We start from the raw sequence: 13,508 nt of genomic DNA on the forward strand, positions 1-13,508 counted from the left end.
TGCACAGAACTTATCTGTTTGATGTTCTGCTTTTTAAAAGTTACACTGGGGCTACAGGAAAATGTAACAATAGCTTGTTAATTAGCCCAACTATTTGCAGTTCTTGCCAGTCTCTTTAGTAGATGTATCACTCATAGTTTGTCATCTGTAGTTTTAAACAGTGTTACCTTAATACAACTGTTGTCTGGTATACCTTGAGTTTTCAAAACATAAAAAAAATCTGTGCTCTTTGTGACCAGAAATGTTTACACACTCGGTAGCTGTTTCTCAGTCAGCTGATTGGCAGTACACAGAAATACTTAACAGATTTGAAACTGTAACTTTAAACCATGAGATAGCCTGATATGGTTTGGGGATTTTTTTTTTTAATATAGATATTTTCGCAGTGGGCAATTAGAGATGGAAATACATGTCTAGGTCAGAATGTTGCAAAAAAAGATCGGGCTGTGTAAGAAAAAAAAACTTTAGTGTTGTCATTCTACTTTACCTAAAGTGATCAGACCATACTTGGCTACTACAAGAGGCACGCTTGAGTGTAAAGACTTGCGTTTGGTAATGAGACATGCAGGATCAGCGACTGCTCTGTTTGTGTAAGCCCCCCAAACACCAAGGATGATTCAGACTAATTCTCCCACACACTCTGTTTACACTTATGCTTCATTGAGTATTATTAATTTCTTAGGTCTGTGTATGCAAGCACTGACATGCCATTCAATATTTTCTGAAAATATTCCAGAGGCCTTTGTTTTGTTTGTCTTTTTTTATAGAAGTTAACGACATATGTATAATACAAAATTAGAAAATATTCAATAATCTCTTCACCCCAATTTAACCACTTGTCATGACTAAATAAAGTTGTTTTTTTTTCACATTGGTTATTTGTTCCACCAAGTTTTTTTTTAGTTTATTTTGTGTGTGTGTGTAACCAACTAATTTATAGAGGGGGCTTTTCTCAAATTCACCAAGTACATGGTTTTGTTTGTTTTTTCACAGTTTGCATGCTGGTTAAAATGCGAACCATGACGTGTCGTCCACTGTCATCTTTTTAAGCGTCTGTGGCTTCCGATCACTTTTCCACTACTACTACTACTACTACTTCATCCGGAACTCGCATGTCCAAATACAGACATGAATGGGCGGGGCCGGACACTGCCTTATTTGGAGTTTCCACTCTGCCGGTTACTTGGACTCCAAGTCAAAGCAAGCCTGTGCAAAGCTTTGCAATATTTACAAGCGATTAACTCCGTCAATTACTGTCTTTGTTTGACAATGATGCTGCTTGAAAAGGAGTTTGGAAGCAGCTTTCTGCAACACAGCGCCGCATAAAGTGTGTGCAAGTTCACAGGGAGAGGGAGAGAGAGGGAAACAATGAGGGAGGGGGGGGGGGAGTGGGAACACCATTATCCAAAGTTCTGTCTGAACTTTTCGGGACAAGATGAGGCGTGATTGTAAAGTCAACAAAGCACGTTTTAATATCACGATATAATATATTGTGGGAAGATAGTCGTAAATTATGGATAAAGTTCATTGTGTGAGTGACATGCTTTGTAGCCACAACACTCTACAGAAGGTACCACAAGAACTGAAAATAATCAAGATTATGTGCTGCCATTATTTTTACAAGGCCAGGGAAGAGGACGCAGCTGGGCGCGCTATCTCGATTTTTGTAAACTTAGATATCTCCCTCGGAGTCTTTTGCCTCCACTATAGTTTCCACTGACTGACGCGCGGAGAGCCTGCTGATGGGCGCCCATGTCCATATATGGTCATCTACGTCACACAAATGTTCCATCCCCCTATTTAACACGGGTAGACTGGAGTCCCCTATCCAGCTCCAATAGAGCACGCAGAGCGGCTCCTCTTGTTCAAGCAACACCACCATCATCTCCTCCTCCTCCTTCATTGATTCACAGACTTCAAATTCCCTCACAAGCAGCCTGTCAGCTTCCACAGTGATCAGATTAATAACAATAGGCTGCGAGCGCTCAGAGGAGAGACAACCGGCGCTTCGCGTCCTCCGCGGGATACTTTGGATAGCTACAGCTCCGGGATCCATCCTGCGCCTGCCTCCTGCTACCCTTCGCCCGAGCAGCACCTGTGCGTTTCTCCGTGTGTCTACCTGGATACCTGCGCGCTGTCCTCTGTAAATGTCGGACTGAACATAACTGCTATGACAGGGAAACTAGCGGACAAGATCCCTCTTACCATGAGCAGTTTAATAAACACGATCCCCGACAGTCTCTACCCGGAGGAGGACATCCCCACCTCTATGAATATTTTCACCAGCACGGAGTCTATAAACCACTATTCACAGATGAATACAGGTAAGATTTTTTTTTCCTCTCTCGAATTTACTAGCTCTGTTAAAAATGAAGCTCAGAGTGCGATGAGCGGGGATGGCAACAGTTGTCTTCGGACTTGGAGCACCTGTTTGCGCTCCCACTCTGTTGCGCACAAAGGCAGATTCCTTTAGTAGCCCACACTTTAGAGAGGTCAGGTGTGTAAATCACTTAGTATACCCATTGAAACGTAGATATAGGTAGTGACTGTTTCTGATTTTATTCATTTTTTTGTTATTGTTTGAATGTTTTGAGTCAGTATTCCGTTGCCGAAGCGTCAGAATATGAATCACAGCGTGAAAACGCAAACGAACACAACTCATTTCACAACTAAACACGCGGTGATGAATAATTCTAAAAAAAATAATAATAATAACAATAGCATTAAAAAATCTGGAAAAGATGTGTTGTGATTTAATTTCTCAAAATCTGAGATTTTTTTTTTTTTTTTCATGGAAGAGTTTTTTTTGACGAAGATTGCAGAAAATAGATTGACTCCTCTGAATGAAATCGGTAAGTGTGCCACTGCGGTTAGTCCATAGTGTCTCAGATTTGATATCTACTAGCAAAGGGGGGGTCAGCTACTTAAAACAATGACTTTCATTCACAACTCTATTAACACTGTTTTAGTAGGCGTGTGTGGGAGCTTTCTCCTATGTGAAACACGCTCAAAGCGCATGGCCCATGCGCCACCTTATATTTCAGAAATTATAACAGCGGGCATTATTAATTGCATTCGCTTATTTATTTTTTTAAATAAAACGGTTTTTATACGTCTGTTTGTTTAAATTCTTTCTATTCATTTTGACGCGTACGATGATGCACTGTGCAGGCTAATAATATTACAAGAAATCTAAGAGCTAAAGCTTAATCTTTTAAATGAGAGAATAATGCTGAGAAAAATACAAAATCTCTAATTTTCTACCCGTTAATCTTTCAATTTAGCGACTTTCACACGCGGGTTTATTAATCAGAAGTTCTGACCGCCATAAAATGATGGAAACACACGTAGTTTTATTTACCAAGACATAGCCCTCCTTGATTTATCACAGATGTGTGTTTGAATTAAGCATGCGCCAGGTGTTAAAAGAAACATGCTAATTTTAGGCTTAATATCCATTAAATCCAAGTGAATCAGGTCATGCATAAGCCCTCTACATTTTTATTTGTTCATGCAATAAAATATAATTATCTGCTTTATTATTGGCTGTAATTCAGAAAAGGATAGGACAGCTATAAGAGTGTTTCTGTTAAATTGTTAATTTTTGCTAAAGTTTACATCATACAGTGTTAAAATGGTTACTTGTGAGTATTTATTTAATGTAAATAGAGATTAAGCACTAACTGTGATTTAAGAGGAAAAACAGGTGTGTCATTACGAAGAAAAAGAGTACAGACCTTATTTTGTGCCTAAAAATTTATTTCATTTTCAGGTTAAAATTGAAAAAAAAAAAAAAAAAAAGAAAAAACAATCTATAAACGTAATGATAAAAAAAATCTCTTAAGGTTTACTTTATTAATTTAAAATCCACAAATAATAAAATGATCCCTGTGTTTTCACAGGTCAAATAATATTTTCTGAAAATATTTTTGTATTGCCTTATTGCTACATGATTTTACCAGCCAAATTTCAGTGGCTTGTAATTGTTGAGAGCAAACATGTCTATATGGATCCATGCAGAGTATAATAGGTTTTCATTTTAAATTCTTATTGTGAAAGAATTATGCTTAAACTGCAATACATTTACCTTTTTGAGCACAACCGTGCCACAAATTCATCACTATTGATAGGTGTGGTGTGCAATTGTTGTTCATAGCATCTTTGATAAAGAAGAAAGAAAATGAGCACGAGCGAGTGTGTGTGTGTGTGTGTCTGTGTGTGTGTGTAAATGCGATGTTATAACAATAATAGGAGAAAAACATAGAGGAAACACTGAAATCTCCTTACAGATGTTCCTTTTTTTTTTTTTTTTTGCAAATGTGTCTCAAATTCCTGAGCATTCTGGATTTGGCGTCTGCCCTCATAATCCTCCCTGCTGTTAAGACATCAAATCTTGCCATTCCTCTTTGGCTGTCCTCCTAAGGGACACAATGACTGGATCACAGGGGGTGTTTAGGTCTTGATTTATGAGAGCTTGTGGGATCTGCAAGAGAGAGAGACACCACTCTCTCAGAGGCAGCACTCAAGTCACTTAACTTCCAGGTCTGACAGGGCTCACGTTTCTTCTTGAACTGTATGGGATTTTTTGTAATTATTCTTTTATCTTTTGTCACCTTTTGAAAAATATGCAACAAGGCTTTATTTTGGGACAAACCAAGAACTGCTAGAAAAAGTTCATTTGGCAAAAATAATGTTAATTATCTAAACTTTTTTTTCTTAGCTTTCTTCTTGGATGATTTTAAGTTCATGTTTTTAGAAACCAGGAGGATATTTTGCTCATCTTCTGTGTTTTTTAATCTTCTTTCATTTAGATAATATCATGGATCTAGGCATGGGAAGCGAGAAGACAAGCTCAGACATACAGTATGGATCCAGCTTCCAGTCCAACCGCAGTGGGCAGACTGTCACGTATCTGGGGAAGTTCGCCTTTGACACTCCTCCTTCAGGTGGCATCGGTGGCTCTGGCTGGTGCCCCGACAACAACATCATAAGCCTCGTCAGTGCGGGCATTTTGGGCGTCTCTCCATCACCCGGCACGGTAACGACGCAGACGCCGTCCTCTGCAGCAAGCATGGGTGGACAATCATCAGACATGGAGCAGGTATACGGTCCTCCGCTGCCTGCCTATTCCACCTGCAGTGACCTGTACCAGGATCAGGTCTCCTTCCACCACAGCCCCGCCACCAGCACGGCTCTCGCCTACCCTGGAAATGAATATCACTCAACGTCCAAAGCCCCCATGGATGGCAGCCTTTTTTCCATGATCCCTGACTACAACCTTTTTCATCATCAGGGAGAGGTTGGCGTCATGGAGCACAAACCCTTCCAGACCATGGACCCTATCAGAGTCAACCCTCCGCCAATCACGCCGCTGGAGACCATCAGAGCATTCAAAGACAAGCAGCAAATCCACCCGGGTTTCATTGGCGGGCAGCAGCACCCACCCCAGCACCATCCGCCACCTCAGACTCTTACCCTCAAACCCATCCGTCCTAGGAAGTACCCCAACCGTCCCAGCAAAACGCCTGTTCACGAACGGCCACACGCCTGTCCTGCGGAGAACTGTGACAGACGCTTTTCGCGCTCAGACGAGCTCACGCGTCACCTCCGCATCCACACGGGTCACAAGCCCTTCCAGTGCAGAATATGCATGAGGTCCTTCAGCCGGAGCGACCACCTCACCACACACATCCGCACGCACACGGGTGAGAAACCCTTCTCCTGCGAGTTTTGTGGACGCAAATTTGCCAGGAGTGACGAGCGAAAGAGACATGCAAAGGTTCACCTGAAACAGAAGGACAAGAAGCAGGCGGACAAGAGCAGCGGGGCGGCCGGGAGCCACAGCACGCCGCCAGGCTCCTGCGGGGGGCCAGCGGTGGGAGCGTCATGACCATCACTACATGCACATGGACTAGACCCTAGCCAGAGATTATACAGAGACCTGGGAAGTACAGATCACATTCACTATGAAATAAATAGGTGATTCTCTTCTTCTTTGTTTACACTCTGGCTCTTTTCAGTTCCTTCTATTTTGAGATGGACGTCTTTAGTTTAGGTCAGAGGGGAAGGGCTGCTTTCCTCTTGTCTTTTAAAAGCAATTCAGAGCCTCAGCTACTGTAACATAGTGTAAACACAGATATGGGCACTTCAGCACATTCTGCCACAGAGATCTTTGTGTATCACTAGGTTATGAGGTGGATGTGTCATTTTTACAGAAACTGTTTTCATTGAAAGAACGTCAGAATGCATGAGAGAGGCTGAAGAAAGGAGCTCAGTGAGAAGGTGTATTGTCTGGGATGTATGCATTAATATCATTAGGCTGTTTAAAAGTGCAATTGGTTATATTTGTGTATCATCATGATTCTATTAATTGTGGCCCGTGACTGTATTTTTTTGATATTTTTGTTCAAATGTAGTGTGTTTTTTTTTTTTTATATTTGAATGTTTCTTTTGTTTTGTTGTTTTATAATTATTATTTTTAAAGAATGTGCCAAATGTATTGCAGTGATGCAGCCAACGTTGTTCCTTATATTTGTTCCTGATATTTGCCAAACCCAGGAGTGGCATCAGCTTAGCACAGCTGTGGAGACAATAGAAAGATCAGATTCCACACACCAGATTTAGACGAATCTGCACAGTTTGTCTGAATCCAGGTTATTCCAGAATAGGTCACATGAAGCAAATCCCAATGTCTTGTCCTGTTTCGTGCAGAAACATGTCTGCAGCAACTGATGCCTTTGCCAATACTTATTTATTTTTAGTCACTGTGAGACACCCTGTGTGTTGTTTTCCTCCTTTTTAAAACGTGGTTTGACGTTGTGTTACCCAATGTACTTTCTGTTGCTCTTTTTTTTATATAAATACTCAATGATACTGTTTATTTTTCATGACTTCTGCAATATGCAATTGAGTACACAGACATATGCCACTCACACACAAATTAAATCATCTAAGAGCACCGTTGTAGACAGAACAAACTATTTAATTAAAAAAAAAAAACAGTGGGTTGCCAACGAGACGTTAAAGAGAAGATGAATATGGGCCTTGGCATGTCTTCTCATTTTGTAATGCTTAAACTACCAAAAGATGAGCAGAAAATGGTAAGAGACAAATAATAAAAAAAATCAACGTTTACATATTTTTAATTCAGAGACTGGACTGCAAATGTACGTATCCTTCTTTTTGTACAGTATACAAATATGTATGCAGGTAGCTAAAGTAGAAGTTTCACTTTTGTACTAAAATGTCAAATGCACTGCAGTTCAGTATTAAATTGTGCATAAAAGTGCATTCCTTCATGCACACTATGTAAATACAGACATCTGCATTAACAAGAACTCTCAATTGACTGAATGCTTGTGCAGAAAGTGTCCTAAGATTTTCAGTAAAATATAATATTTTATTGTCAAAATGTTGTAGATCCCTGCAGTATAGTGCCAGATATGTTGTCCTACCTTCCACTGAAAAAAAACTCAGAAAGACAAAAAACAAAAGGATGGCACCATCTGTATGCTTAACAAGGGAGACCAGTTAAAAACAGCACTAATGTGTTCTTTGAATAAACTGCTTTTTTTATTTTGTGTATCTCCATTAAAGAAATATTGGTTATTTTAATTACCACAGCCTCTCGGCAGTATAAAAACACTGGTTATTTGTAAGACATTCTCCTAAATGACTGAACCTATTCATAAACAAAATACATTACGGATCATGCAAATAATTCTCACTAATGACTCCTCACTTACTTTACTCATTTTTAAACTGAAAGAAAAAGGTACTTCTTTTGTCTTTTAGCAAAACATTTTCTGTGAGCCATCAATGACTTCACTTGGATCCAAGTATTTCTGTTAATTATTATTAAAGCATGTTTGATTTAAGAAAAAAAGTTAGTTTTACAGGAAATACAGTTTGCCTTACTTTCACGGAGTTTAAACACTTAAGATTGTTTTACAGGCTTAGTGACAGACATCAAAAGGCATATTTGTGCAATTCAAAGATACATAAGTAATTGGAGGAAATCAATTTTAAAAATTGTGAAGACTATAAATAAGGAAGGCAGGAGATGCTGTGATACGCACGTTTGACAAGCAGCAAAGGAATCACACTAAAAGAAAAATTGGTTGGACTGACTTTGTCAAACAGGAAGCATGCTTCCTGACGTTCTTTTAAAACCTGATTCTTAAACTGTATTTTCAAATTTCAAAGAAAACAAGTTTTACTATTTTTTTATTCAACTGTTTTTTTTTTTGTTGTTTGTTTGTTTTTTAACATATTTTATTATTTCATTTGTTGTACTTTTTGACGGAAGAAAACTGCTTAAAAAACAAATACTGTACCCATCAGCACACACAACGACTGGACTAAAGGAGTTTAGGAACTGACTAATGCAGAGGTCAAAGGAAAAGTGCAGACCAACAGTGCCACAGAGAACCCAGTGCATGCAGTAAAGAGCTCTGAAGGCCATCCATTCTTTTTCCTGAAACAGTTTTTACTGCTCTGCTTCCTGGCAAGTATCCACTTATTTTCCAATTAATTTGGCCTCAAAGGTTGTTTTTTTTCTAAATTCATCTACATGGTTAAATGAATAGTCCTCCTTGCACTTATGTGAAAAGTTTAAAAGTTCTGACTGCCCACAGCTGTAAATCAATTGGTGTGTAGCACGGAAACCTATAGCTCCACTGCATTGGTTGGACTTTGGCCAAATAAAGTTTCTCCTTCCGCATATGAAATATAAAACCTGACAAACTAACACAAGTCTACAGCACCAAACTGTTTGACAACTATTTTTCCAGAATAAAACTGTTATGGACCAGGTTGTATCTGGTAACAAGCAATAATCATATAGGGATCAGAAGACAAAGAATAGACACAACATAAAAGACAATAACAAAAAAAAAAAGCCTGTCATTAATGCTAGTTATTCAATGTTATGAGTTCAGACTGAAGATCATTTAGACCTTATTTTACTAAAAATATTTCTATCATGTAAGAGAACATTATGCTTCTGTTGCTTTGTGTTGAAGAATGATGAAAAGGTAGGCAGGGATAACAGCAAGAATATATCAACATCCAAAATGAAGCCATGTAACAATATTTAATCAACCCCACTGTGTCTGTTACACTTTGTTTTGTATGTGTTTTTGTAAATTTTGTAAAACTTATATTATCCCTCCACTACTTGCTTTCTCAATAGGTTGGCTATTACAACACAGGCTGCACAATTGTCTTCTGTATACCAATTACTGTAATATAAGGAGGCCATGAGAATTCATGAAATAACTGCTAAACTCAAAACAAACTAATTTAAATGTAATTTTTTTCCACTAATAATTCATTATATTATGTGATTAATACTCTGCTGGCCAAAAGTAGTTGGCTGAACGGTTTTCAGCTCCATGATGAATTTGTGCCAACATCATCAGCCATCATTACGCTGAACTGGGTTGCAGGGTTGGCTGATCAAAAACAATCCATGACAATAACTCCAAAGGAGCAACAAATAAACGTAACCCCTGTCTGCTTGTAGCTGAAGGCAACCTTGTGCTAATATTTGTGCATTAATGTTTGATACAGATTTTGTGAAATTGTCCCTGTGCCAGGCACTGAGCTTTGCCTCACTTAAAAACTGAAAGAAAAAAAGAAAAAAAAAAACCTAACATGATTTCAATAACATGTAGATATTATTATAGCAACTCATGTCATCTTATGGACTACAGGGTGGCGTCAGGGATTCAGCAGTGAAGCTGGTGTTAAAACAGAGTCGATGCTCACTGTTTTCTGTTGTGCTGTGTTTCCTTTCATTACCAAAATATCCTTATGTTTGCATGTGCACGGAAAGTGCCACCCACACTTTCTGGTGGTGGCACTCCCTTTTTTTAAATTTTGCATGAAAAAAGTCACATGGGTAAAAAGGAACAAACCTAACAACAATGCAAGATGGATTACTGGAAACACATTGGGATAACTGTTCTGTTAGCTTTTTTGTTAAAGAAAAGGGGTCTTGTTCAAAGTGTTGTGGATGTCTTTTGCCTATTTAATGTTTTATTACCTTATAATAAGGTCATTTTATGAGGAGCTGAATATTTAAATTAATTTTACTATATCTTTGTGATAGGGAGATGTGCTCCCCTGTTTACCTGGCACTTCAGTTTGTTGTAATGCAAATGTTTTGTTATTTCTATGTAAGTACTTGAATAAAGAAATATATAACTTGCCTTGTGCTTTCCTGGTTCTCCACGTTTCCTGCAAACACACACACACACAATTAAAAGAACGTCATAAACAAACCATTTGATAACAAAATTATTTTATGAGTTAGTATATTCAATACGCCACATCTATAACATTTGCTTAGCTCTGTTCATTATATATATAAAAAAACAACCTTAGAGGAAACTGAAGCGTGTCGGCTGAAGTAACTTCCTGTTGAACGCTCGCCAATGGAGTGACGGAAAGCGATGTTTCTGAGGAGATAACACTATTAACCAGGCCCAACGGAATAAAAGTCACTCAAAATGAACTGGTATGTATCTCTGCTACATTCTAGACGTGTTGCTTATGAATAAATTGTAAGACGAGCCATTTTCCGTAATTACCGAGGAGCGAATAATCGCCTGGGGCTCCGGCTATTTCCTGGAAGCGCTAGCCAAACTACACTAGCAACGGAGTTAGCTTTAGCATTTAAACTCCGTGACTCACAAATATAACCTTTTCTGGTTGGGTTTATCCTTGTTAATTTTACCTAAGGTAGTCTAAAGCACATAAAACACTCGTTTATGATAGAATAATTTCTAGCTGTATTTAGTGTCGTCAACTTTGATTGACTCTGTAATAAGTGTTTACCTAGCTATTATTACAGTGTTTCTTAGCCAACAGTTCCATACTGGTAACTTAGTACTCGACAACGAATCATATAAATATATAAACAATCTCCAATATATTAATAGCCATTAATATCTTGGAGATTGTGCGTCTGCTGGTACCTTCTAGTTTTAGGGATTTAAAGAAGTTCAGGTAGTGTTTCAAAGAGAATGTACATTTGTTGTATCTAGTGGTCAGGGCAGCAGGATCGGTGCAGATCCATTATGGTTCTCGGAACCCACTGTCCTGTAAGTTTTAGAGGTTCTTTTGTTCATCATACCTGAATTATATTGAGTAGCCAATAACAAACAGGTGCTGAAAGTAATGGCACACAGGTGAGATAATTAGAGCATTTGACTTAAGTTACCACCCTTATGCCAACTTAAATACCACATTAGTGTAAATGCAGTGTTTCCCCCCCTTCCTGATTTCCTATTGTTTTTGTTAAGTGTTTCAGAACATCAAACCAATTTAAATGTTAGTCAAAGACAACACAAGTAACAGCAAATACCGTTTTTAAATGGAGATGTCGAGGGCGTAATCCAAATTCCACACCACTGTAAGTGTGAGTGACATGTCAAAATTATATATATTTTTTGCTGTAAAATCACAATAATTATTTTGGCATGATTTCCCTACATAACACTTTAGCTCTTAAAGAAATAATAAAAAAAAAATACTACACAGCATTTCTTACTATTCTAATAAGTTTGGACAATTTATCCAAATGTTGCCAAGAACTATCAAGATTTAAGAAAATATTCTCATTCTTGGGGTATGCATTACAGTAGGAACATTTTATGCAGAGGTAATTTAACAATTCATTATAATTTTTCCACATCAGTGTTATCATGATTAGTTGTAGCTGTAATAGTAGCAATATTTTTTATAATTTCATCACTCTTTGACAAACACACTCAGAATGTCTCCTATATTAAATGAATTATGTCAGGGATACATTATAGTCTAACTCTTAACACACAATTCACCCAACATTGTGACTGTTATGACCAGAGAGCAAACTGATTGTCTTTATGCTATTTAAAGTTTAAAGTGCTTTATACCTGGATATGGTTGTTATTATGAAGTGCATTGATGCTATGAGTAGTTATGTAAATAGTATAATTATCTTGCATTCAAGTGTAATCAGACCCTTGGTTACAGTGCTAACAGTCAAATCCGAACACCAGGTAACACGCAGCTCCGGGAAGAGAAAGGCTGTCATCCTCAATGCATCGCGCCAGTCATTTGAGGGACGCCTATTGGTCTCCCAAAAAATGATACAAACCTGGATCAGTCTATGAATTAGAATACCCTGGACCGAACTTGAAAGTTGGACATTGTGCTGCTAGCCCTTAGCATTCATCAACAACTCAAAAGCAGAATTGAGAGCGTTGTGCAACACAAATAATCAAGCGACCGGAACACGGTGCACTTAATAGTAAAGCATAATTTATCAAAGCTGCAAGGCAGATAATTTGCCTCAAGGAATTTTAATAATCAGGATACTTGAATCATTTGTAGAATTGATACAATTCTCTTTGATACAACAGTGTAGTTTCTGTATAGGTCTATCTCTGCCAGTTCCCGATCGGATGGCCCACAGTGTGAAAGTGTTTTGCCTCTATACGTCTCTGAACTCGATCCATGTAAATGGAAATGGATTGTTAATAATAAAGTGAATTGAAGCAAATTGAGCTTGGCAATGTTACACTTCTTTTGGTTTGTGTCATTCACTCTTCATTATTCATGAATGCTGCACAAGTGGAGACAAAGAGAAACAAACCTTTTTCCATACAATTGTGACGTATATGCATAAGAACTAACTTTACAGTGTTGTACACATTCTTGGTGTCATGCCGTCATTCACTTCGGCTTAACAGTAATGACTGGCAAGCAGGACTTTTGCCATCATGTACTGCCAACCAGAAGGTCAAGAGTGGACAGCTCTGTCACTGAAAGGAACCCTTTATTGTCACTGCTGACTGATGCATTCCAGCATGGCCTGCACACTAGGGTTTATGACGTAAGAGGTTTGACTTTGGGGTCATCATCAAAACAATTCCACTTCCCAACATCTTCAACCAGCCCTCTGTGCTCCATGGAATATCTAAGGTCAAATGATGCCGTATCTCTCTAATGGTGTACACATTTGCAGTTTTAGTGAAAAGCCATTGGGTTTTCCAGCTAGTACATAATGTGTCCCCAATAAAGAAGACTGTTACGTCTTTGTTCTTGCCTACGTGCTTACGTGACGGTGGTGACGTGTATCTTATTACAGCAGACATCAGATACCTCTTTAATTGCTTGTTGGTTAACTTGTTAATGGTTCAAAATGAATCAAGGAAACATTATACTCTCTTTTTTTGTTCCTGAAGAAAAGCTGCACAAAATATTACCAGAAACACTGTATATTAGAGTTCTTAAGTTCTCATGATTGAATATTTATTTCCATTTATTCTTGTTCATATTTACATAAAAAAGCTAACTGATGGTAGAGACGAAATGGCTACCTTGGTTCAAAGTATACCCCTTTTTATAATGAATTGACAGTTAAAACCCTGTTCATTTACCACAATGCTAATATAAAAAATTCTGGCCTTTTGATTTTTCAACCAACAGTGTCAGACATTGCGATTAATAGATGT

At 38.2% G+C, this 13,508-nt stretch overlaps 2 protein-coding genes across 2 annotated transcripts in view; both read left to right on the forward strand.

Moving 5' to 3' along the window:
- Positions 1-1,641: 1,641 nt before the first annotated feature.
- egr3 (early growth response 3) lies at positions 1,642-10,214 on the forward strand. Its single transcript, XM_014982251.2, has 2 exons — positions 1,642-2,324; positions 4,812-10,214. Exons 1-2 carry the CDS (start codon positions 2,171-2,173, stop codon positions 5,888-5,890), a joined length of 1,233 nt encoding a protein of 410 aa, XP_014837737.1. The 5' UTR covers positions 1,642-2,170; the 3' UTR covers positions 5,891-10,214.
- Positions 10,215-10,393: 179 nt separating this feature from the next.
- Positions 10,394-13,508, forward strand: part of bin3 (bridging integrator 3) — a 33,688-nt gene continuing 30,573 nt past the window's right edge. The window contains exon 1 of the mRNA XM_014982255.2: positions 10,394-10,522. Within this exon, the coding sequence (XP_014837741.1) occupies positions 10,515-10,522 (8 nt within the window). The 5' untranslated portion in view covers positions 10,394-10,514. The remainder of the gene's footprint in view (positions 10,523-13,508) is intronic.

The sequence above is a fragment of the Poecilia mexicana genome, unplaced genomic scaffold (assembly GCF_051168715.1).
Source record: "Poecilia mexicana isolate PSO_F unplaced genomic scaffold, ASM5116871v1 scaffold_9, whole genome shotgun sequence".
In the NCBI taxonomy this organism is placed as follows: domain Eukaryota; kingdom Metazoa; phylum Chordata; class Actinopteri; order Cyprinodontiformes; family Poeciliidae; genus Poecilia; species Poecilia mexicana.

Coding starts and splice junctions, on each gene's coding strand:
- egr3 (XM_014982251.2), top strand. CDS start 2,171: ATGACAGGGAAACTAGCGGACAAGATCCCTCTTACCATGAGCAGTTTA. Junction 2,325..4,811: donor CTATTCACAGATGAATACAG/GTAAGATTTTTT, acceptor TCTTTCATTTAG/ATAATATCATGGATCTAGGC.